At 38.4% G+C, this 25,259-nt stretch overlaps 1 protein-coding gene across 2 annotated transcripts in view; it reads right to left on the reverse strand.

Annotated features, from left to right (window-relative positions):
- Positions 1 to 25,259, reverse strand: part of LOC111580908 (rab GTPase-activating protein 1) — a 79,274-nt gene that overhangs the window by 43,823 nt on the left and 10,192 nt on the right. Inside the window, exons 3-14 of one of the 2 annotated variants that reach the window (XM_023288830.3) lie at positions 22,707 to 22,736; positions 21,378 to 21,636; positions 20,862 to 21,075; positions 20,494 to 20,668; positions 16,003 to 16,163; positions 14,023 to 14,133; positions 12,270 to 12,336; positions 12,084 to 12,186; positions 11,566 to 11,735; positions 10,441 to 10,609; positions 9,199 to 9,292; positions 6,924 to 7,074 (exon numbers count right to left, since the gene is read on the reverse strand). In XM_023288830.3, the coding sequence (XP_023144598.1) occupies positions 6,924 to 7,074; positions 9,199 to 9,292; positions 10,441 to 10,609; positions 11,566 to 11,735; positions 12,084 to 12,186; positions 12,270 to 12,336; positions 14,023 to 14,133; positions 16,003 to 16,163; positions 20,494 to 20,668; positions 20,862 to 21,075; positions 21,378 to 21,636; positions 22,707 to 22,736 (1,704 nt within the window). The remainder of the gene's footprint in view (positions 1 to 6,923; positions 7,075 to 9,198; positions 9,293 to 10,440; positions 10,610 to 11,565; positions 11,736 to 12,083; positions 12,187 to 12,269; positions 12,337 to 14,022; positions 14,134 to 16,002; positions 16,164 to 20,493; positions 20,669 to 20,861; positions 21,076 to 21,377; positions 21,637 to 22,706; positions 22,737 to 25,259) is intronic. The other variant, XM_023288831.3, reaches the window with a different exon arrangement.

The raw sequence follows: 25,259 nt of genomic DNA on the forward strand, positions 1-25,259 counted from the left end.
TAAGTTTTATAGCCTTGCTTTGAGTATGTCTGGATTTTCATGTTAAAGATGTGAGAATTTTCAGAAAATACATTTGTCTGAGTTGAGTTTAACTGTGACAGTAAAAGGTATGACAAAATTATTAAACCCCCATTTATTACTGCTAGTTTTTAATTCTTTACTTGTACGTATCAAATGGTTTATCAAAAAGCAATAAACTTTTTGGGAATACTGTAACAACACTAAATTTATTTTAGCTGTGATACTTATGTAATTTCTGTATCTGCCATTAAGTATCAAACATGGCAAAGATAAAGGACTTGTCTCCATAGCTAAAACATTAAATTATTTCACTGCATCAAACAGACAAATAAGAAGATTTTCAAGATGCTTCATGTTCCAAGAAACATGACTGGCAATATCACAATGCAAGTTTAAAGTTCATGGCATAGCAGTGAACTGTATTTGCTTCAGAAGAGAGACCCAAAGTATTACCGGCAAAGTCAAAGGAAACAGGACTCCATAAAGGGAACACAAAACAAGAAAAGACCACAATGACCCTGAACGTACTACCACACCAGCGTTTACACAAAAAACAAACAATGTTAAGGAGTTGGAAGCTGAGGAACGGGCTGAAATTCAGAAAATTAGATTTCAGAAGTTGTGAGAATCTACCACAAACAACATGACAAATCTATGTATTTTTAAACACTAACTATAGAAACTGTTACATAATTTTGCTCATGGATACTTTTTGGAGAAAATGATATTCAGACTAAGTAATATTAGTAAGCTCAAAATGATGTTCTCAAAAATCTTGAAAAACAAAACTAGTTTAACAGGGCTTTTGCTGATGTATTTTCACCAGAATCAATTGAATGTAAAAGCATTTTGATTACACCTCAATAAATATCCAAAGTCACAATCTCAATAACAACAACAACAACAACAACAGAAGGACTCATAAATTATATTCTTAAAGTAACTTTAACAGTGACACTCTTCAGTATTAAACAACCAAATTCCTAAAGCCTTTGTCGAGTATCATGTGGATGTCTCATGGTCGAAAACATGAAGGAAAACCTTTTTTGAGTGTTCATAGAAAGCAAACAAGTACTGGCAGCAGTGTTAACGACAACAGTTATAATAATACCATTCATTCAACATAAATAGCTTGAAAAATGTACACACACTAACATACACAGTATTGCTGCATTTCACAATTTAAACTCTGGATCACAATGGCACTTATGTAATATACAAATACATAGGGCCTACTTTCCTCAAGTGTTTGTTTCTCTGAAATAGCCAGAACAGAAAGCAGAACATTTGCGTTTTGACTGCAGTTTTGTCACCATATTTGCAAATTAGCAGATGGCTCACCTCCATTTAAAATGAGAATTGCTTTGACACTATCAGCCATACCTGTGCAGCACGACCTCACATCACATTTTTTAATCTTGCTCGCAGCAATAACAGCCAGGCTTTTATTGCATGGGGTAGCCCTAGCAATTCCCTTCAGCTCTTATGTGAAGAGCCTATTGAATCTTTGCTGGAATAATTACTGACAGAGGTATATTTAGATCGCATAATGTGATGATCACATCGAATTACACAGTATCCCGTACTAAAATTAGCAACTTCAGCTGGTAGTAATTATTGCCAGATTTATTGCAGAATTGTCTACATCCTATCCCTAATGACTTTCTGAACACTGCAGAGTTTGCCTCGTGCTTGGAAATTTGGTGTAGCGTGATGGGAGACCCAAACATACCCACACAGTGTCTCACACCAGCCTGCACCTTTCTTTCCCCCTTCCTCAATCCAGACACACTCCCATGCTTTCACGTACCTCCTCTGCCCACCACACGAGGAGCTAAAAATAGATGACAGTACGACTAAAGGGTTGGAAGGAGGAGAGGGATGGGAGAGAAGGCTGAGGATGGAAGTCACAAGAAACACAGAGCTAATCAAAGATGAGAGGAGGAAAAGGTGGAGGAGAGAAAGAAATACATGATAGCAAGAATAAATACGAGCAAGAAGAAAGAGCTATTAAAATGAGGAAGAAGGAAGAGCATGATGTACTGTACCCTGGTTACCAAACTAAGTACAACTCAGCCCTGTTTGCTGTCTAAATTATGATTCCTTGCTTAGCAACCTTTCAAGGACAGGCATCCAGGAGCTGACACAAACCTGGCAACAACACAACTGAACCAAACTACTGTACAAAATGTCTGATTTGAAGAGCGAGAAAAGGCTGATGATAACAGTTTATAATGACAAAGAGAAGCGACTGATTACTACTTCAAAATAGCATCTTCACTATCTGATTAGCATCACGAAAGCTCTTTATTGCTGTAGTTAGTTTTATAAAATGATGTCACCGGCCAATGTTTTGTATTTTTACTCAAAAACAAAAACACACGACCACAATTGGATTAGTTCTTCAGCTGACAAGTTAATCACTATTAAGAGACATTTCATTTGCAAGTGGCACACTGTCTGACTTCCATCTGATGATAACGAACACCCCCATCAGCCACCCACCACCCAGCTGGTGGTTTATCATCCTAATAATTTAACTCTGGTTTTATATGAATTCTTTAAAAAAAGCAGCATCAACATAAAAATAACAGGTCATCTGATGTCATACATTTTTATTAATCTTAGAAGTTCCCAAAAGGAAGAACTGGACAACCAATAAATAACAACATACACTGTTTACTTAATCATATATATTTCTGCTCACTGAGCCTAAAGGTAGCAGATAATGAACATAAAAATGAAGCCAAGATGGTAAAAGTTGTTGCATGGTCACAAACAGACACAAACACATTACTGTGGAAAGATAAGACTCTAAAACAAATGAAGCTTGTTCACATTCAACGACAAAAAGTACAGTTTTCCCCTTTCATGTGACCACTTGAATCTTCTGGCGTTCGCAAAGTGGTTTGCCACATAAAAGACAAATTTTTAAGCATTTAGTTTCTGATAGCAGAAGTCAGAAGAGTAACGCAGTCATAAACCTCTGGAAGAAGGAGACAGGCAAGTTTACAGTCACAAAGAAAAGGAAAGAAGCAGGTACGCTGGTGACAAGAGAGCGAGACAGGAAAGAGAAAAAAGCAAACCGACAGTGTGACAAAACACAAATGAGCATACAGATAGAGAAACAGGAAGACACACGAGTTGACAGGAGCACAAACGGGCCTTGGTGGAAGTCAGGTGGAGTCAGAGTCAGGTGTACACAAATACAAATGATTATAAACTCAGACGGACAGACAGAGAGGCAGGCAGGCAGGTCATTATGTGGGTCAGACAGAAACATTCAGGCAGACAGGTAGTCATGAGCGCTTGTTTTTGCTCTCCACAGGAGGCTGCGCAGCAAGTCTGGGGACCAGGCCGGTGTTTATGTGATCACGTTGTGTCTGCACCACACACATTAATGTGTGTGTGAATAGGTGTGAAAGCTCAAATATCTTGTACACCTTAGGAGACATTTACATTCTGTGTTCCTGATCTAGCTAAATGGAGCTTGAAGCCTCTTTCTAGACGGTGTATGACACAGTATTATTACAACACCACCATGAACCCAGCTAACTATAACCTCAAAAAACACTGCTTGAAGCTGAATCAACAGCTGTCTATCACTGCATCAACAAAACTGAATGTCATATATTGCCAAGCAACTGTAAAAGCATGCTTTATACACTGTAAATTCTTTGTGTGTTATTAATAATGCAATCAACAGGACAACAGTTTACTCCTCTGCTTTACTCCTATTAGTACATTTGTCAGTCACAAGGCCTCTCAACATTGTCTACTTGAAAATCAACATTATAATGACATAATTTGATTCATGCTGTTATTACATTAGATAATAATTGAACAATTTGACTCTAAACTCACACAAAATCTCACGTGTACACTGTCATAAAAAACAATCAACAAAAAATTGTGAGCCAAATATCAACAGGACTACATATAAAATCAATTGTTCAATATAATTTCAATTATTACCACAGGGGCCCATTGTGTCACATGATTACATAAGACTTTACTGGGACATGAAGAGTGAGATTTTGTTGACAAAAATGTGCTGAATGTTACACTGTAATATGGTCCCAATGTTACAGTCCCTCAGTATAATAACAAACCACTGCCTGCCAGTGTGTCTCACTGTCTTTCATAAGATCCTCCTGATTAAAATCATCTGGCACTGGACCAGCGCACTGCCAAAACCAATTACTGGTTTACCAAAATTAGTAACTCTGACTAGCGTCTACTCACTATAATTTATGGCGCTAATGCAAAATGTGGACTATGGCTGCAACACCCTGATGAGTTTATAGGTTCCCGGTGGGGTGTCAATTAAGCAGCATTCAAAGTTAGACTGGTACTCGCCGTACTTGGCAGCAGGAACCCCTCATGTCAGGGAATTCATTAGGGGTTCACAGTAACTGTTGAAGACCTACAGCCGTTTCCACTTTCATCAATGCCCTGCATTCAGCTGAGTGGACGAACACTAACTTCAGACGAGGTCAAGGAACAAAAGAGGGAACTAGCTAGAACATGATGTGCATACAGCGCAATAACGCATAAAGAGATACAGAGAAGCTGAATAGTTGAAGCACAAAAAGCAAATTAAGCGCTGGCACATAAGGATGGTATGTACAAATTTTAAAACACGAGCTGAAAAGGGAAAGAATGAATCAATACATGAGAGGATGAGGTTTAATTAGTCCCTGTAACAATTGTTAAATGTATGTGAAAAGGAGTCTTTCCTAATTAAGACACATAATATGCCAAGAACCATTATACAATACATTTCAATACTCCTGTCAACATTATAGAGCTATTCTAACGAGACAGTCTGATCCTAACTGTATAATTAATTGACTAATTGGTAATCATTTATTTTATATATATAAATGTACAGAAAGAGAGAAAAAAGTCAAGGACTGTACACCTCATTGTGCTAAATAAGACATTTCTCATCTTTCTGTCCTTTTAACTGCTGTTGGCTGCCTCAACCTGTCTCGCTATAGGGAGACTAAATAAAACACAAATCCTCTGCACGTGTTCTCGACACTTTTTCTCTGGGTCTGTCGGCTGAAGTACAAACCTGGAATGTTTTAGTGCTTCTGCAATAAATTCCGATCCAACTTTCCATCCAATGACTGTCCATACAGTAGCACTGCCATCCGTTGTTATTGTTGTAAGAGTAAAAGTTGAGATTCCATTCATGCCATTGATGTTAACAGACATACAGCATGGCTTCTGTGTTGTTATGGTGCAAGGCCCATCTTAATTTCCAATAGATGGCAGTCAATGGTAACAACATGACTTCAGGTAACGTATGCGAGCAGTGATAGGAATATATCAAAAGAGAAAGAAGAGAGGAAAATAAAGGTGGGTGAAGAAAATGAAAGTCGGGGAGGAAAGCAGAGGAGAGAAAAGGGCAAGGCCAGCATCTTGTCACCACCTGGGACCCAGCTTGCTGCCTGGGGATGCTGCCTTTACATAAGAGCAGTGGACAGAACCGTGGACGGAAAAAATGGCATAAACTAGCATGCTGTTCTCAGAGCACAAAGGGGTTAACCACGTACAACAGGGTTAAGTCACCTCCGATCCTTGCACAAGAGCCCACACAGAGAAATGGACACATGCACAACAGTCTGAGGCTAAAAAGCTCACTTCTGAACAGACACAGATCTCCAGAGAACATGGACACAATGATGGGTAATCACAACTCCAACTCTCAACAAAGGTGGAAATGCTGAAATGGAATTTGTTTCAAAAAACTAAATGACAAATTATCATTTCAGATCGCAGACCAACCCGTCTATGTAGCTTAATGCAGGCAATTTCTGGCTCAGTTCCAGATCCAAGATGCAAAATTTAATATAATATTAAACTTCATAATGTTCTTCATCTCTCTGTCTTGACTGCTGCAGCTAAAAAACACAGTTAACCACTTGAAATATAATTCTCTGACAAACAGACACATGCACACTGTGATTCTCTGAGTCTGAAACTAAAAGGCTTGTTGTCATTTCTGAACAGACACGGATATCCAGAAGCAGGCACACAATGAAAGGCAATACAAACTGCAACATTCTGTGAAAAATCTAAAGGTGAAAATGCTGCAATGGAAATTGTGTAAATAACTGAATAACAACTAAACTATCATTACAGGTCACAAACCAACACATCTATGTAGCTTAATGTAGCCAAATTCCAGTGATTCCAGATCCAAGATGCAAAACTGTAACATTAAACTTGTTCTCCACCTCTTGGTCTTGACTGAAATATGATTCATTGCTTTCAAACACTCATAAACCAGCAGCTACACACGGCAGATACATTGCTTCTTTGTTAATGAACTAGGAGAAGGCTAAAATATTACTGAATCAGTTATCATTTCCTTTTAGCAGAGCTTTTTACACATGATCAACACAAAATAGGTGTATCACTAAAAAAGATCAGCTGAGACAATCTGCAACAGTGGTGAAGATCATGAGCTTGAAGCACATGAGATACAGACTCAGAAACAAGACTACTGGTGACCCCTGAGGTGTACTTCCAAATAGGTGAAATTTAACCATGACTGTTGCTAGTAAGGATAACAGTGACAAATATGCTCTGGCATGCACAATCAAAAAGCAAAAAAGAAATGAAATCTGTCTGAACTGAATGCGTTCAAGTTAGACATCAAAATATAATCAAGTGTTTTCAGAGAAAGGTCAAAACTGTTACAGAACAAAAGCCTATCTCAGTAAATGCTCAAGCTTACGCAAAGATTTAGAAATCAACAGAGGGGATGTCAACAGTACGCTAATCCGCCTTAAAATCTAAGTCATCTAGTCGAAACACAGCTTTTCAAATCACATCACCAAAATTAAAGGTGCACCTTGACCATTATCGATAATCTTGTGAGGTCTTACCTTTGTAATAAGAGTGCGATACTCTTCTACCTGGTGGTCGTTGTTATGGCAGCCTGCCAGGAGTTGCCAAACCTCCCCACGGAGTGCCTCTGGAATGCCGCTCCGCACCAAAGCTGGCAGCTGTCTGGGACGCACTGACAAGTTCATATGCCTGTAAGAGAAGAGAACAGGTGAGGGTCAACCATGGCAGTAGGGATGGACCGATTATTGGTTTTACCAATTATCGTGGCCGATATTTGGCATTTTTCCAAATATCAGTATCGATCTTTTTATTGGCCAATTATTGCTAAATTGAATGTTCTACTTCAGGTCTGATGCAGCCTTCTCTCTCTGTCTGTAGTCATTCTGAGGTCTTTGAAATGTATCTCAAACAGCAAAAACTGAATGAGAAACACAAACCAAGAAATGAGCTACTCTCATAGTAGCTAAGGCTATACTAATGGCTAGCAGCTAAGATAGAAGGCACAAGACAAATTGATCAATCTGATTTGAGCCCATATTCTAATTGAATCACTCCAAATTTCTATTTTAGATGTTGAGTTACAATTACATTTATTAATCAAGAAGCTTAACTATGAATGCCAGTTCCCCTGCTATCACATGCTGTTAAAACATTACATTGCTTCCAAATTTAGATTATTGGCCTTCTTTGATTATCAATAATTGGCACCACTAAAAAAAACAAACAAAAAACATATGAGTCAATCCCTCCATGGTAGGTTACCAAATGTCTACTAATTTTTAACTTCATTAGTGCTACTTATTGGGTCGGTCTCAGAGGATGGCATATTACTGACTCCCTTGTCACATGCAGTTTGGCTAATACAACCGTTCTGTGCACACCTGCTGACACTGTCTACCCAAAACAACGCTCTCAGCGGCCATAGGAAGTGGACTATTGTCTCTGTTGATGGCCATGATTATAACGATTAGAGCTTATATAATCTAATACCATAAATCTAATGATATACATGAAGAAGTTGTAGTCCCAGTTCTCACAGGGGATACAATCAATCAAGGATTCCAATGTCACTCTATGAATCATTTTCATCATCTCATCTTTCTCCCTTGGTATTAGTTATGCTTTATTTTACCCCAACTTTATCTATTAGCAGGACAACAATAGACAATAGGAGTCAACCAGCCAACAGAAAACCACAAGAACAATACACAAAAACAGCAATTTCAATGTTTTCCTTTGGTCTGTATTTTTATCTTTAAATGTTAAACCTGTTGGGGAAACACTCCATCTCAGAGAGTTATACAGACTGCATGAGGCATTAATAAACTCGGGCATCTGCCAGCTCACTTTAAGTGGCAGAGACAGAATTAGAGATGCAGGGAGAAGGAGAAGGCATACTCGGAGGCACAGCTGTACCTACCTACTAACTATCGCCTGACTGGAGCCGACAGAAAATCCCTGAGCCCCTGATGATTGTCTCACTTTCTCCCCCTTTCTTAACTCAGCCCCCTCTATTTTCCAGGTCTGCTTTGTTTATTTGTTCCAAGCGTCAGGTTATGCAATACGTGGCATTTTCTGCTGAGACTAAGAAGGGAAACTGTGTACATGTGTGTGCATAAAATGTGTGTGTCTGTGTGTGTGCATGTGATGTAAGTGATGCCAGGCCTGGTCCTCAGGGCATGAGATTGTAAAGGGCTTTCTGTGATTTGCCTCTGTGCTCCCTGAGTGCTACGTCCCACAATGACACAACACACATTCTTACTCACACACAGAAAGCCTAGTGTTCAGACAGGCTAGTCTTATGATTGTTTTCTTTATCTCTTTCTTCTTTTATCAAAGAAGTGAAAGAAAATATTCAACATGTCTGTGGTCAAGTTAACATAAGGTAACATCAAAGGACAGCATAAATACCAAAATCTAGTGAGTAATACGACAAACACATATGAAGTTTTAAAAAGATCCGTGTATGTGTTGTACAACCATTTTTTCAACCACGTTTTACTTTCCGCCTGACAAACATACACAAGAGCAGACTGGGAGAAGGAGAGAGCCATGCTGTGCAGTGTTCCTTGAGCGGGGGGCTTAACTTACAGCTAATTAAAGCGCAGGCAGTTTCTATTCAGTTCATTGCGAGCTTTTGATTAAAAACAAATGCAGTAATGGGAGAAGGAAGCCATCTTAATAAGCTGCTTATCAGCAGCTACAGCCAGCTGCTCTTTCTTTTACCCAGATGACAGTGTCTTTGTGTACATTTACTGCACTTCATAGTGACAGAAGTGGAAGGACAAAATTGACATGGGAACAAAAACTCACCACTTGGATAACAAGTCTCCCCAAGTCTCCAGGATCTTCTCTGCACATTCCTTTGAAACATCACCTGACCCGCTGAGTAAAGGCTCATCATTATCTGGACACAGAGTCGTGCAAACACAGAGCAAAAACAAGTGAGATCTATTATTGTAAAGCAACAAACCCTGACCTTTTCTTTCTAGAACACTTCACAGGGTACACAACTGACATTTAGTCCCAGATGTAAAAGAAAACGAGGAAATAAATGTGAGAATTTAACACATATAATGATTTTGCTTCCAAAGCGGGTTTTGTAATGCCAATAACAAACTTTGTTAACTTATTTGAAGACGATGCCTACCGTATAATGTGTATCAAGAAATGTTCAGATATTAACCGGGAGCCTTCTGGTTTGATGCTTTGTAATGTTAACTACTGTATGTTGCATTGTTTTATGTATTTATGCTGTAAATATGAATTGCATTTTAGCTGTGGACATAATAATCTTACATTTGAGCTACAGCTCTCTAAATAAATGTACATTTTATGATCCAGATGTGAAGATAGATGTGGAATTTCATGAGTTAAACAACCTGCTCTGTCTTCTGTTAAATTTACATAAATATATAATGTCTTTATCCGCTGTGATATCTTAATATTCCCAGCAACTGGAAAGGAGCAATTACTGGACACAAAGTCCAGAGAGTGAAACCAAAGTGTACTAAAAGGAGAGCAGACTACACACTAACACACAGAAAGTACCTCAATTATGCTCTATGCCTTTTATATTCTTTGCCACCTTTTATGTTCATACAAAAAAACACAAAATACACACTCACCACTGATAGCTATGTACCCTGAGATGAAACAGTACAAACAGTTCTGTAACACAGAGTCTGATATCTCACAGGGTTTCGGCTTCGCAAGTGTCTATCTGGCACTGCCTCAGAGGACACAGTTTCAGTTTGAGTATTAAATATTTGGGAGTATGCAGCATGATTCAGCTGGTTAACCTTGTTTAATCTGATGCTGCAGGGAAGTACTGGTTTTATTATTGTGTGCTGGAGGAGCCTCCATCTGAATGAGGTCAGTACAACACTTGAAGCTGTTTATAGGTCTGACATGATCTAATATAACAGGTGACTCAAAAAGTTAAGACTCGGATCATATAGTGGTGCTAGTCGGGGTTTTTTCTGGAACGTGATTTGTAACATATTTTCTAGTCCCCTGTATTGTGTGTAAGAAAGCAAGACTGCATGCAACTACCTTCGTCTTCATCGTCCTCAGGTGGGGAAGGAACCATGGTACCAGGCCCGGTGGGCAGGATGTTGGGACTAGCTGTGGTCTTCCGTTTTTCTCTCTCAGTTTCACTTTCCAAACTCACCACCTCATAAAGTGTGTCAGAAGCAGGACTCTTGCGCTCTTTACGCTCCATCTGAAAAGAGAAGACATCATGTAAACATAAGGAAAAGTGAAATGGCACAGAGGCAAGCCTGTTTGTTGCATTACACTCGTTGTGTGCAAAACCTAATACAATCTGGACTAACTTCTGTAAGGTTATGACAAAATAACAATGTTTTTGTGGCTCCAATAAGAATTATCTTCACATTGGAAGCACAAATCTTCTTAATAGATATCTTACAACAATTCATACTTTTTAAACCAGCTTTAGGCAGTTTTTAAAGACAGCTTTATGCATTCCAGACAGTGCGTAGCAATGACATAGAAGTCCATTTCTCATTGCTCGATGATTTTTGGAAAAAGAACAGATGCATTTCACTTGGAAAAAAAAACCCAAGAAAGGCAGAAATAAGCACAGCATCTTTCTGAGGATTTGGCAACCTTATTTGACCTGTATTGACATCTTGCCAATGTCTGTATTCAATTCAGCTTTATTTATTTTGTGCCAGTTCACAACATATGTCATCTCACAGCGCTAAACATAGTAAGATACAGACCTCATGTATCAGAGTTGATCATAAAAATGATATCAGAACCGATGAACCATTAGTCATCTGATTAAGCCAGGTATGTTAACAATATCATACACTGTAATATTTTTTTTTTATTTTTATATATATATATATATATATATATATATATATATATATATATATATAGTAACATTCTCTTTCAGTTTGTATGTCGGTGGAACTGGGAGGGGATTTTGTGTCCTATTTGTGAGTTTACAATGTGCATTTTGTAGGTTTTGTTAAATGTAATATTTAGAAATAAAATATTCAAAAAGCTATAAGAAAAGTGTCAGGACATCAAAATATTACATTTTATTTTTCCTGTAGTACTTAGTAACAACAAAAAGTCACAGTATATTAACAAATAAATTCACTTGAGTTGATTTAATCACAAAAATAGCTCTATGACTTAACAAACCTGTCGTAGTTTAAGGTAGAAGGTCTCAGTGTAGCTACGCTTGCTGAAGGGCCAGAACAGCCTGTCATTTGGGGAACACACTCTGACCCTCGTCTCCAGCAGGAAACGGACCGGCTCCTCGACCTCTGTGATCACCAGGTCCACTGCTGTCGTCATGTACATGAATTTATCTAGAAAAACAGAAAACGGCAAAAACATCATTCATAGTTTGCATCTCAGTTGTATTCTCTGCTTATAACTGCTAAATATATAAACTGCACCCAATCATTATTATGAACAACTGTTCAGATACAGTCTCTATGTCTATTTATTGTAGCTACTCTATTGTAGCTCCTTCACCGCTTGCCTGGAGGATTTATGCAATCAGTGGAAAGCAATTTTAACGGATCTGTCAAATATTGGTGCGAAAATAAGAGCGCATTAACAACAAACTAACCAATAAATCTCAACCTAGGAAATAATAGCTGCTGAAAACCATTCTGCTTGATATAAATCTTGGACCGACTTCTGGCTCTTACCTTTGGGCGTTTCCTCATTCACAGCCTGGAACTGAGGCGTGTTGGGGTTCCAACTTCCTGTGATGATGTAAGACTTCCCGTCTGAGCTCTTTCCCATTGACTCCTGAGGGGGGCACAAGTTGAAGGAAGTTAGCAAGCGCACACAAATACACAACAGCACATGTGCGCGTACACGAAAACACCCACCAGGTCGAGCAGGTGCATGTCGCTGTTCTTCACATTTTTCCCCGGGCTGAGCAGGAGTCCAAAACACCTGGAGAAGATGCACATATATCCACAAGGGGATGCAAGAGAGAGAAAGAAATCTGATATGAATAACATTACATAAGAAAAAAAGGAGAGGAAAAAAATGGAGCAGGAGCGGGAACCAGGCATAGAACAATAAATCTCTATAGAGTAAAATCAGTTGTAAAAGATCACATATGTTACTGCAAATAGCTTCCTGATCTGATCCTCTAACACAGACCAGAGCATGGAGAATATTAAACACTGCACTTCAATCCTCACTTTCTCCGGGTCCACGAAACAATAATAAACCACGGTGAAAATGGAAATCTACAAAAAGCGAATGGAATGTTTAAATTTCAACAGATTTATTAAACCGTGGAAAATGAAGAGCCTTGGAGACAGACTCAGCTCGATCACCACCTCACAGCTGTCCCAGAACACTTAAACCCTGATGTGGGTCGACACACGGAGTGAAGATATTCACTAGTGGGTGTTTATCAATTACAGCTGAGCGATTCCGTTCTCAGGAATGTCTGGTCAGGTTCTAATCAGACACAAATGGAAAGGTCTTGGTCAGTCTGACAGGTACAAATTCCCTTCTTAAATATTTCACTTTTTCAAGATTAATCCAGACAAACAACTTGAACTCATATACTCCTGTCCCTTAGATGTTTTAAATAATATAGATTGTTTCTAAATGCTTTCTCTTGTTTAGATATATTTATGAGCTTTGTTTTAGAATAAATCCTAAAAAAAAACAACATAGCTACGCTGCCTACACATTACACAGTAAATTAGAATCAACTAGAAAAGATCCCTGACCCTCTAAAAGCCAAAACCAGCCATTTTGAAATATTATGTATTAAAGAGTCCACAAACCATTTTTCAGAAACTGGTTTCTTGTTAGAAGAAAAAAGTAATAATAATGATGAAAATCTGCACTGTTCAGTGCAACCAAAAAGCCATGGCTGACTCAGCAACACGTTAGCAATTAGGAACTTTCTGGCTGAATTGCAGGTTGTGTTTACACAGAGTAGACAGTAGACAAGTGAGGAAACAAATTAAAAACCTAAGTAGTAATGTATATATATATATATATATATATATATATATATATATATATATATATATATATATATATATATATATACACATATATATACATATATATATACAGCACACAGAGCCACCATTTTTAGTTCCATTACTGGTAACACCTGTGGACACTTCGAAAAACTTGTACATGTTAATTCCAGGTGTTTTTGTAAAACCCATAATCAAATGAATTCACATTTAGTTTTTCTCATTTTTCATGATTTCTGGAATTACAAGTGTTTCATACTGCACAAAAGAGCTTTTTGCGTTCTATGTGCTTCTAATCATGGTTGTGTTGTTTCTTAAAGATGCAGGACTTTATATTGCAGTGAAAAATTAGCGCACAGTGAGGAAAAATGTGCCAGGTGAAAAAAAAAAAAACACCCAGAAACTGCTTGGGTTTCAGAGAGTTTTTGAGGATTTTTAAAAAATGTTTCCATGTTTCCCAGCTGCCTTTTAGTGGTGTCATCACTGAGGAGAAATTCTGAGTCATCCGGCCAACGCATGAAACAAATCGACAAAAACGTTTAGTGATTGTTGCACTGCCAAGTAAAGCTAAATCTCTGAAAATGCTATTCTGAAGATGTATTGCATGTGTGCTGGTGCTTTATTTTACCTCTCGATGGCCAGTTCTTTGTTGGAGGTCTGCTGAACATAAATGACAATTTTCTTGTCCAATCCTGCACGCAGCTTGAAGCTCTGCTTGTCCTTGTCTTTTGCTACAGCGCTGAATATGAAAAACAAGAAATACCATTATTCAAATTCTTGACATCAAAAATGTCATCAATGGAAGTAACAGAGAGGAATTTTAGAGAAGCATTTACATTTAAAATATAAAGCAAGTACAAAGTTTGACAGTAACACAGGAAGGGAATATATGAATACTTCAAACTCTATATTAGAAAGCTGTCCAGTGAACACAAGCTGATACGAAACATGGTGCTTGTAATCAAAGCTATACTGGGAAGAAGAACAATAAATCTGCAGTTTCTACTTGCTTACAGAACAACACATAACATTACACCAATTGTTACATTTTTTGGGCTGGATAAATCATTACGGGAATTCATAACTTTTTAGCCAATCAGTCAGTCTGATCGAAAAAAAAACATATTAAGACAATGGTTCAAGTTCAGACCAGACCCATTTATCAAAATAAAACAGTTCATAAGAGCCCATTTCAAACATGCTCTGGTCATCCTCAGACTCCAATTCCTTTCCTGCTCTGAAAGCAGCGCAGGAAAAGAACCAAGTTTTAGACAGAAACAGTAATCAACATTCTCCAAACCCTCACTGACACGAATTCCTGAGGAAATACTGAAAAAGAAACTCTTCAGTAAAGTAAGCTGAGTGAAATAATAATATAAAAAAAACATTAATCAATCTGAAATCTATTGAAAACATTCAGAACCTGTCGTTAATTTAAGGCAGTGTTCAAATCAAAAAAACATGTCTGTTTTTAGTGGGGACTTAATGTACCATACAGAGCTTAGCCAACTGGACTATTAAACCAAGCCACAGATTAACACTATAAATACTGATTTAAAGACATTCTATTTCTATTTTATTTACAGATAATGCGTAATATTTTTGCATAAAGCATTCCATATATTATTTAAGCAAGGAAAGATTGCTCAGACACAAAAACAAACAATGTGTACTTGCATGTAAAAGCTGTTTGTTTGGAACACTAAAAATAATCAACTGTAAGCTAATGAGGAGGAAATATGTGCTGGCTATAAATACTCTCAGGCATATTTTGGTTTATTTTGTGTTGTTTTTCAAATGAGCTGAGTATCTAGAGCTATTTTTTTTCCCCGTTAAAAGGGTGTTTTCCTTGCCACTGTCACCTTTTGGCTTGCTCTGGGGGTCAGGCATATGGGCTCTGTAAAGCGTCTCGAGACAATTTGACTGTAATTGGCGCTATATAAATAAAATTGAATTGAAAATTTGTGAACGCACGGACATGACTCAGTGTTACGGCAAAACAAAATAAAAAGGTCAAGGAAGATGCAATGAATGGAGCAAACAGGAACTTTCTGTTCTCTTATCTACGTGTGCAAAGTCTTTGTGTGATTCATCAATACAAGTGATAAAATTATCAGCTGTTTCTGTGGTCCTCTCTATTTCCTCTTCAGTGATCATTGTACAGTTTGTTTGATAATTTTCACGCTCCAATTACCTGCATGTTCTTTTTTATATAAACCAATCACATGACACTTCCCTCATTACTCCACCTGCTGTCAACCTCAGGAAGGTTTGTGACTTTAGTAATTGGGTCACCAGAAAGTGTACACACTTTGAACAACACTTGATCCTCAAAATCAGTGATGCATGTTCCAGTATTTATCACTCTGGTAATTTGGTGTGTAAATCTCAGTTAATTTCAAATCCAATTTAATGATGATGTTCAAAGTTTCTGTTAATTTTTGGATGTCTTAAGACATGCACAGTAGCTGGTGTTGATTATTAAAACTGGTGTGTGTGAACTGGTGACTGAGACTTTCTCATACTCTTTACAGCTGTGTAAGTATCTTAAATTGTGGTGTCCATTCCTTAAAAACTGAAATATAGGATATGTGAGTGTGAGTCTTACCTGAATGTACCCTTGCCATCATCCTCCTTGATCTCCAGGCTGACGGTGAACGTAAACAAGTCGCTGTCAGGGGTGAGTGGAGCAGACTGCTGAGACGACAGAACTGCCTTCTTAGCTGACCGCCGAAAGGCTGTGGCAAAACTGTAGAGTATCCTACTCACCTGCAGGATGAAAGCAAATGCACAAAATAAACTTCACAAAACATAGAAATTCATTACAAAACTGTATAAAAGCCAAGACTGTACAGAGAAAGTGTGCATAAATACCAGAAAGATGCACAGTCCAATCAAAACACTGAAGTGGTAGCTGCACTTACACACTTAACAAGAACAAGGACAGGACTTTATTTTGCATTAGCTACTCTCCTCAAAGAAAGATAATTACTTTCAAATGAAGAAAGCCCAGATATTTTCAGTAACACTACTGATATGCTCAAATTTCCAATCAATTGCTTTGCCATTGCTGTGTGACAACCATAGAGAAGAAGAAAAGGCAGTTGAAGCAAGTTTGATACATGAAGTTAAAACTAAAGTTATTCATTTGATAAATCTGAAACTGAACAAAAGCACTCGTCCTTTTATTTATTCAGTTAGTTACTTTATTCAGTGAAGCACACTTCCTAAAATCACCCAGTAGTTTGTGTTTAATGACCTTAAGTGACCTTCATTCAACAAACAACTGAAATTGCAATAGCAAAAATAATTTTTCAACACAACTCTCTTGTTCCTGTCCCCTGCTTTGTTGTCTTCTAGATGTGGACAAAAGCACTAATGACAAGTTAATTACACAGTTAGAGTGGGACTCCAATAGAAAGCATCCACTGATGAGATAATAAACAGCAGCAAAAGGTTAAGTACTAAGGCTTGTTTTTTGGCTTTGGCACAAAATCCATCAGCCACCACATCTTGTGGACCATAAAGTTAGGTTTTAAAAACCAAACATAAGTGAATCGTCAATAATAATTAAAAGTTCCATTAGACCTCTGTACAGTTGTTATATGTAACTTTGCGATACAAGGCATTGTAAAGCTTACCTAACGACCCAATACTCTACTGACTGCACTACATATTATCCTTTTTGAGCTCTCATTAAGCCACTGATTCATATTTGCCTTTGAGTCAGTGTGGAGGTATTGTTCTTATTACCATAAAACAAAGACAACACAGTCCTACCAGAAACTGTAGAGTTCTGCTAAATCTCTAACCCCAAAGAGGAGCAGCGTTGGGGGGAGCAGCTAAAGGCTGCCAAGTATGGAAAAACTGGGTGGTAATAATTTATTTACATTCTCTAAATATACTTTTCCGCTAACAAGACTTTATGAGTATTGAATTTAGTGAAGAAAAAGCCTTTTATTTTGTGATTATTACTAAACAAACGTGTGTGTGATAAAACGGAGCTCTCCCCTGACTAGAGGCCCACAACCACAGTGGTTTTGGATCATTTCTAATTCTGGTAAAGATTAAAACATTGGGGTTTAATGACTGTAAAGATGGTGTGGGGAAACTGCTGTTATCAATAAATAACAACACTCTTGGTTTTTTTCAAAGTCCAGAGTATAAAGCAGCTTCTAACCTTTTCCACACAAAGCCTTTGTTATGTTCCTGGTGCAGTGGAAGGAGGCAGAGAGTTTATTTATTGAGAAACAACAGCGGACTAGATGTCAGAGATGGGGGATGAGTAGAGTTAGATGGGGGGTCACCCCCTGTATTGATGAAATCATTATTTTAACATTTAACACAATGGAACTGTTGTTCTGTACTGTTCCAATCAATGCTTGAGTCAAAGCTGACCAGTATTCAACATCTCCAAATGGACTGTTTTCCTTTGCGTGCAGCATGAAGGACACTTTTAAAGACATGAGCAGCTGTACTTTAGTTTGACTTTGACTTTTACACTGACGCTGAATGCTTCAGTAATAACAGAAGTCCAAATAAAATCAAACTAATAAACGATTATCCCCAAGAAAACACTGCAATTCACAAAAGGAGCTGTCAAACTAATGTATTTAAAATGGAACGAAGGACAGCTGTTTCATCCTTTTCTCTCCACTGCTTGAGTTTCATTCAAATTTCTATTATTTTTGTACTTTTAAGGAAGCTCAGGAAAACATTTTAAAATATGTTAAATAAACTATTGAGGAAGTGTTTAATTTTTTAACCCCTGGATTTCTTATAAAAAGAATTACATAAGAATATTTGATTTTGGATCCAGCCACTAAATCCTGTAGTCTTTAAAGCTCTGGAATGTGTTAAATGTGTTTATTCCCATATAGAGGATTTGATTTTTTCTTACTTGACAGCATTATTTTCATGTGCATACCGACATGAGGGTTTAAGACATTTTCAACTTTATAGCACAGCAAAAACCACTGAATCATTTTTAGTGCCAAATTTGTGTTTGGCTTTCTACATGTTATTTAATTTGTTAGGAGCTCAAATCACTTATGTAAAATAAATCCATTAAAGGTGAACGGATATGAATTACATAGCACAAAATATATACATTTCTGGATGGGAGCAGCAAGTTTATAGTCATAAAAAGAAGGTGTTAAGCCTGAGACTTAGCAGGGCTCTGCATTAGTGTCAACATCGGGGGGGATTGTTACAGACTAGCCTTGGGGCCTGACTAGGAGGTCTGGCACAAAGCAAAGCAGGACTGAGGAGGTGGTTTGCTTTATGTATGAACATTTCCACAAAATACACAAATCTACTGAGAAAAACAAATTGGACAAAGCCTCCAAAAAAAGCAAATGATTACCAAACCTGAATGAACTTACAGTAATCGCTTTATTAAATAAGGGATGTTAATTGTCTTCTGCAAACTGCAGTATTTTTGAAATTATGGGTAAAGAATCCACACATTTGATGTAAATATCTGCTCTAAGGCTACCTTAGGTTAGAATAGGAAAGTTTGGTAGGCATACAATTAAACAGTTATTTAAAAAATAAAGATGTTGTCAAAATGAGTGAACATATTTGTTACGGCTACAGTGTTAAAAAAATAGATTTCTACATAAATAAGTAAAGACACCTTGGTGAATAAATGAACACATTTAAGGGGTCATATGAGCTGCTTACTGCAGAGTTCAGGCTGATGTGAAGCATATGACTAGAGCAGCTTTTTTCCTGAAGGAAGAGGCAACTAATGGGCTGACTCATAACATTCTCTAACAGTGAGAATGAAAGGCCACAAAAAACTTGAGACAGTGTAGATTGGTTTGTTGCTGCAGGAAGGGAGGGCAGGTATACGACGAAGACTGTGAGGAAGAAAGCAAGAGCGAGAAACAGTTTCATACACGAAGTAATTTAATGAAAAACTATCAGAGATCACTTCTATGTGTTTTTATGCATTAGTGCTTGGATGTGAGTACATGTATCATGGGTGGGTGTCTGGGAAACCGGACAGTCGGCTGATGCATAAGAGACAAAGTAGCGCATGTCTGGGGGCTCTTAGTGACATTGAAGAAAGAGTGCTTCCATGAGGGAGAAATCGGGTCAGTGAACATTGAAGCTGCACATTTTAACCCAGTTTCTTGAGCAAATTCCCTCTTCTATTCTGCCGAACCAACTGTATATAAGAAATGATGATTCCCTTCTCCTGTAGGTTGACTTTGGGGATTGTGTGTATGATGTACATGTGCATCGCAATACAAACTGCACTGCATGACATAATCCCCAGGGAACCACTGAAGAAACTCCTACACTGACACTGAATCCTGAGGGAAAGGCTACAGAGAGACAAACTATTTAAGGCAAGGTCAACCAGCATTCTGCTGGCCATGTGAGTGTGCACACAAATATATGTAAAAGTGAGAGCAGAAGTGAGAAAAAAACAGAAAAAAGTATCATATGTGTTGGAGGAGGGGCATTAGCTCCCCTGTTGGTTACCTAACTCAATAGCAGTAGCGCTGCTTGTGCAGTTGTAAAAAGCAACTTACTTACATTTATATATATACACCAAGTATATAGTTGTAGTTCTGTGAAGGTGTGAAAGGGATCATGAAGTGGTCAAAGATACAACCAGAAGCTTGTGGATGACACCGAAAGCACCTAACTGAGGTAAATATGGCCAAATATTAGCATTGCTCTTTGTATATTTTTGACCCAGCAGCCATTTTCCCAGAAGACCTATAATAAATCTATGAAAGAACTAACATGCATGATTGTTTGTTGTGACAAAGACACATTTATATGATTCCATTATAGAAAACTAAGAGTTATAGGAGTCATTGGAAACTCAGGACTGCCATGATACACATGGTCTTTACAAGTGTACACAAACTTTTGTTCACAACTGTGTTTGTCTGTGTTTTCTGTAAAAATCTGTTATGTCAAGTGAACTGAAATCCTTCTCATTTTCACATGCATTCCTATTTAAATGGGAGCCTGTTGTACAGTGTGCTACATTTTTATTACCTTGGCAAAAGAGAGTGCTACATATATATTTTTATTGAGTTAGACAGCAACAATTACTTAATGGGTAAATGCTCACCGCCTCTTGGATTTGGCAGCGGAACACGTGGATCCTGAAGATCTCGGCATTGTAGTGGCTCTCAGTGAAGGCAAAGCAGTCGCTCTCTGGTGTTCCGTCATGGCCTCGTACACAGAACAGAATCTTATAGATAGGGTAGTTGGCAATCTCTGTACCATTGTGAGGGTCCAACAACCTGGTAAAATATAAATATGTTGCTCTTTGATGGCTTTAAAGTTACTACTGAACCATTCAATTTGCCATGTGCACCGTGGGTATGACATCTAAGTGTTAAAATATACACACTGCATGCACTCTTCTTGTACTTCACTATAGTAATTTAACTAATTATCCATGTCATTAACTAACTATCTAGATGTTCTTCCTACCTGACAGTGCCTTCAGACACTCCTGGCACTGACAGTGTGACATCCAGGGGGAGTTGGCACTGCCCTCTCAGGATACTCATCATGCGGAGGGCCTCCACCTCGCTCCGGGGGGCATTGACCGAGGCACACCCCAGATATGTCAGCTGGCTGAACACTACACTGTCCTCATCTGGAATTGGACTGCTAGGACTGCCTTCTGATGATGATTCATCTCCTGCAAAGTGGAAAAGAAAAGAAAGGGAAAGATAAAAGCCTTGGATACGTTGGCTTGCCAAAGAATAAGAAATGAAAAATTAGGAGAGGCTTTAGGTGAATAGTTGAGAAGTTACACAACTAAGTTAAAATCATGAAACAAAGACAGAAGACAAGCATGACAGACAACATGATTTAGAAATCTGTGTGCATCTGTGAACTGTTAGTGTCTTAAAAAAATCTATAAAACTGAAGATAACACCCGCTGTGTGAGCTTTGACAGAAGTGAGAAAAGAGGATTAAAATAGTCGCATCCTGACTCACCTCTGTACGACCTCTCATTCAGCTCACTCTCCTGCGCTGTCTGAACAGGAAGCACCATCTCCAACTTGGGTGGCGGCGTGCTCAGAGGGTCAGCACCTGGCGGTACGGGTGACGCCGTGGTAAGAAGGTGGCCATGGTCGCCCCCGCCGAGGCTGTCCATTCCTGTCTCAGATCCAATCCCAGTGTCAGCTACCGATGGGTCCATGAGGACATCTTCTAGCTCCCTCTGGAGTTGCTGCTCACTTCCATTCCCCACAATCTGATACACACACAAAGTATAGAATCACACACACACAGCCACAAAAGGAGGCACAGAAAATGACAAATTTACACCGAAGCATATAAGAAACATAAGATCAGTTCAGTAATCACCATTACTTGCATTACAGCCATTTCTTAGTTTATAGAAGTGTGCAGTGACTCTGCTGCTAATAGAGATCTCACCATTCAGTCTGAGTGACTCCAGTGTGTTTAAGGCGTAAAGATGTCGTGTGTGACGTCAGAGACACACATTCATTGGATTTCATTTATTATTAGTGATTAGTAGGTAAGTCCGTTTAAGGTGTGATATTCCAGTATCAGTGCAACAGAAGAGGCTGACTGTATGTGACTTTGTTCTGAAACTACCAAACAAAAACTACCAAGTAAAAGTTCGAGGTTGGATTAACCATGAAAAGAGGCAAAGTTCTATGTCACCACCTGCTGTGGCAGCAAATGATGATTTAAACTGTAGAGGGCACTGTTGTACTGAGCAAACAAAAATATACATCTAATTTGTGAGATATGTGATTATTTCATGGGTGAACATACAGTTAAAATGTTCCACGTGGGCTCTTCATATAGAGTTATCCATGAATGTTATCGGAGCATTTTTCCACTGCCGTCAAACAATTATCTAAAGCAGGATGGATACTACAACTACAGCGCCAATGCCAACAGTACTTGTGCCACAAGATTAGTAGCATAATGGAAAAAGCTTAGAAGCTCTTTGGTGAAATCAGCTATCAATTCTGTATGTATGTTCACACATCTGACTTCTTTTTGCCACTATACAGCTACATTAAGCCTATTGATTTATAGCTAGTGCTACAAGCCGTGGGAGATCTACAGTCTATATGTGAGGATGTCTATTACTACCATCATCAAAACCAAACTATTAAAGAGCTAGGGGCCGTCACTCAACAGACGGCAAAAATACAGGAAGCACAAATAATCACAGAGAGAATCACCACGGAATCACATCACAGAATGAAAGAGGAGAAATATATATACAAGAAAGACAGAGAGAGAACAGGAAGAAAGGAAAGACAGCGAGAGAAAGAGACTGACCTTAAAGCTGACCCCTTCCTCAGAAATCACCTGCATAACAAACAACAAGTTTAGAAACACTGACTCTTCTCCTGACTGGATGGACTGACTGGGAGGGAAATGTGCACAAGAGTGTGTCGGCAAAAACCAAAACATGATATCACGATGACCGAGTGGCGGGTGTCAGTGGATGGAGTGATTTCACCACTACATACTGAGAACAGTGGATGGGTATCAGGTACTGCTTTTTATCCATATGACAGAAGGCAGACAACAGCAACTAGACAGCACAAAACCTCTGCTATCAACATAACTGTGATCCTTTAACAGACTCTAGACTCATGCACTATGAAAAATCTAATTTTTTCCAAGGACACACAGCAAATGACAGAAGTGTGGCATCTTCCCATAAACTCAATATGCAACATCAATGCTCTGCTGGCGCCATCTTGTGGTACTTTCACAACATAACCTTCCCTTACAGAGAAACACAAGCGCAGTAATGACACAAACTAATGGAAACGGTATGAACATGTGAGCCAGATACTGAAGTTAACTCTGAAAGACAGAGCAGAGGAGAGGAGAGGAGAGGAGAGGAAAAGAGAGGAGAGGAGGAGAGGAGAAGGGAAGAGAGGAGAGAAGAGGAGAGGAGAAGAGGAAAAGAAAGAAGAGGAGAGGAGAGGAAAAGAAAGAAGAGGAGGAGAGGAGAGGAGAAGAGAAGAGAGGAGAGAAGAGGAGAGGAGAAGAGGAGAGAGGAGAGAAGAGGAAAAGAAAGGAGAGGAGAGGAGAAGAGGAGAGAGGAGAGGAGAGGAGGAAAGGAGAGGAGAAGAGAGGAAAGGAGAAGAGAGGAGAGGAGAGGAGGAGAAGAAAAGAGAGGAGAGGTGAGGTGAAGAGAATAGAGGAGAAGAGCAGAGAAGAAAGAAGACGTGAGGAGACGAGAGGAGAGGTGAGGGAAAGAGAAGAGGAGAAGAAAGGAGAGAAGAGAAGAGAAGAGGAAATCTGAACCCAATAGGGAAACACATGGGATGGTGGCTGTTTGCCACATTTATTTCCTCAAGTCTTTGTTGTCTTTATGGACAGCTATACTCCAGTAACACAACACTGTTATTTTCCCTGACAGTGGGTTCAAAGTGAGGTTCTAGCTGCATCGCGACATTGCTGATAAACTAATATCTTCCTGAGTTTGTCCAAGCGGAAGCACTGAATTCAATCATGGAGTGCGTCCTGGATTGCAACCATAGCACAAGATGATAGCACATGATGTATTTAAAAAGAAGCAGCTGACTGACTACAGATGGGTTTAAGTTGTTGACACAAAGGCAATTGCAAAATATCAGCTCACTTTTCTTACACTTCCAGCCCTCACAAAACAAGGAGAAGACTGTTTGATGTATGGACATATTATCCACACCCTTCATTTTCCACTTCCCCTTTCTACTTCAATAATACGCAACTTTCAGTGGCAGAACTTCAAAAACAGATTCAAGAAGTTTATCACAACAAACTCAGAGACAGTGTGCTCTAAATGTATATGGCTGTGCACACATCAACAAGGATTCAAGGGCTTTACTACTAAAAGTAGCCAGTGAAATATGGCAAACACATAAAACACATACGTCTAAGACTATAACTATGAGAAAAGGGTAGAGTGAGAATGAAAAAGAAAACAAGAAATGGTTAGTCTCATGGTTAAGAGTGTGAGAATAATAAAAGTGATCGCTGCATGTTTAAATTGATGGTTGAGAGCGTTTGACAGGTGAGTGATAAACACGACATGTTAAAAAAGGAACATGTATAAATTGTGACCCCTAATCTACAATTTTAATGCATTACACTGCTAACATTAGATAAAGACAAATGAACATTTAGGTGTTTTGACGTCCATTCAAAACACCTTGATGACAAACAGGTTATAGCCTGAGATGCACTCTTATATCAGTTTTATTAAAACAGGAAAAGGTGCTGATATGACACCATCAGCCTGCAGCACAGTCAGGCCTGTTATCATAAGGGTCAGTATGTAATTGCAGGACTTTTTGTAACATAGTTGACATTTTTGCTGTTTTCAGCCCTAAAATCAACATGACCGCCTATAACCAAACATCACATGGCATTTTCACAGAAAGAGTCCTCTAATTACTATATATACAATTGAGTAAAATTGAAATTGAAAGTTACTTATAAAGATATTGTAGTAAATCTGTTGAGATGCCATAAATCCACACTTGACTCACACACTACTTTATATTAAATAACTCAGAAAGCCTTGGAGTCTGGCCAGTCTTTTCTTCAGGAGGAAATGACATTATGTGGAGCAGGTCGTGTGATCTGGAATTAACACACTTCCTTGAGAGGTGTTTTTGTAATGAGGAACTTAGATGAAAGTGATTTCTGGGACACAGATACAATTTGTTATTTTCCATATAAAATTTGATATATTACCAAAAAACAAATCTCTATCATGATTATCTCAACTTAATAAAAAGAACATAATCAAAACAATTTTTGAATAAGCTCATTTTATAATTGTTTAGCTAATTAGAAGATGGTTGTTATTAAATTGGGACGGTTATT

Source organism: Amphiprion ocellaris, chromosome 17, assembly GCF_022539595.1.
Source record: "Amphiprion ocellaris isolate individual 3 ecotype Okinawa chromosome 17, ASM2253959v1, whole genome shotgun sequence".
NCBI classification, from domain to species: domain Eukaryota; kingdom Metazoa; phylum Chordata; class Actinopteri; family Pomacentridae; genus Amphiprion; species Amphiprion ocellaris.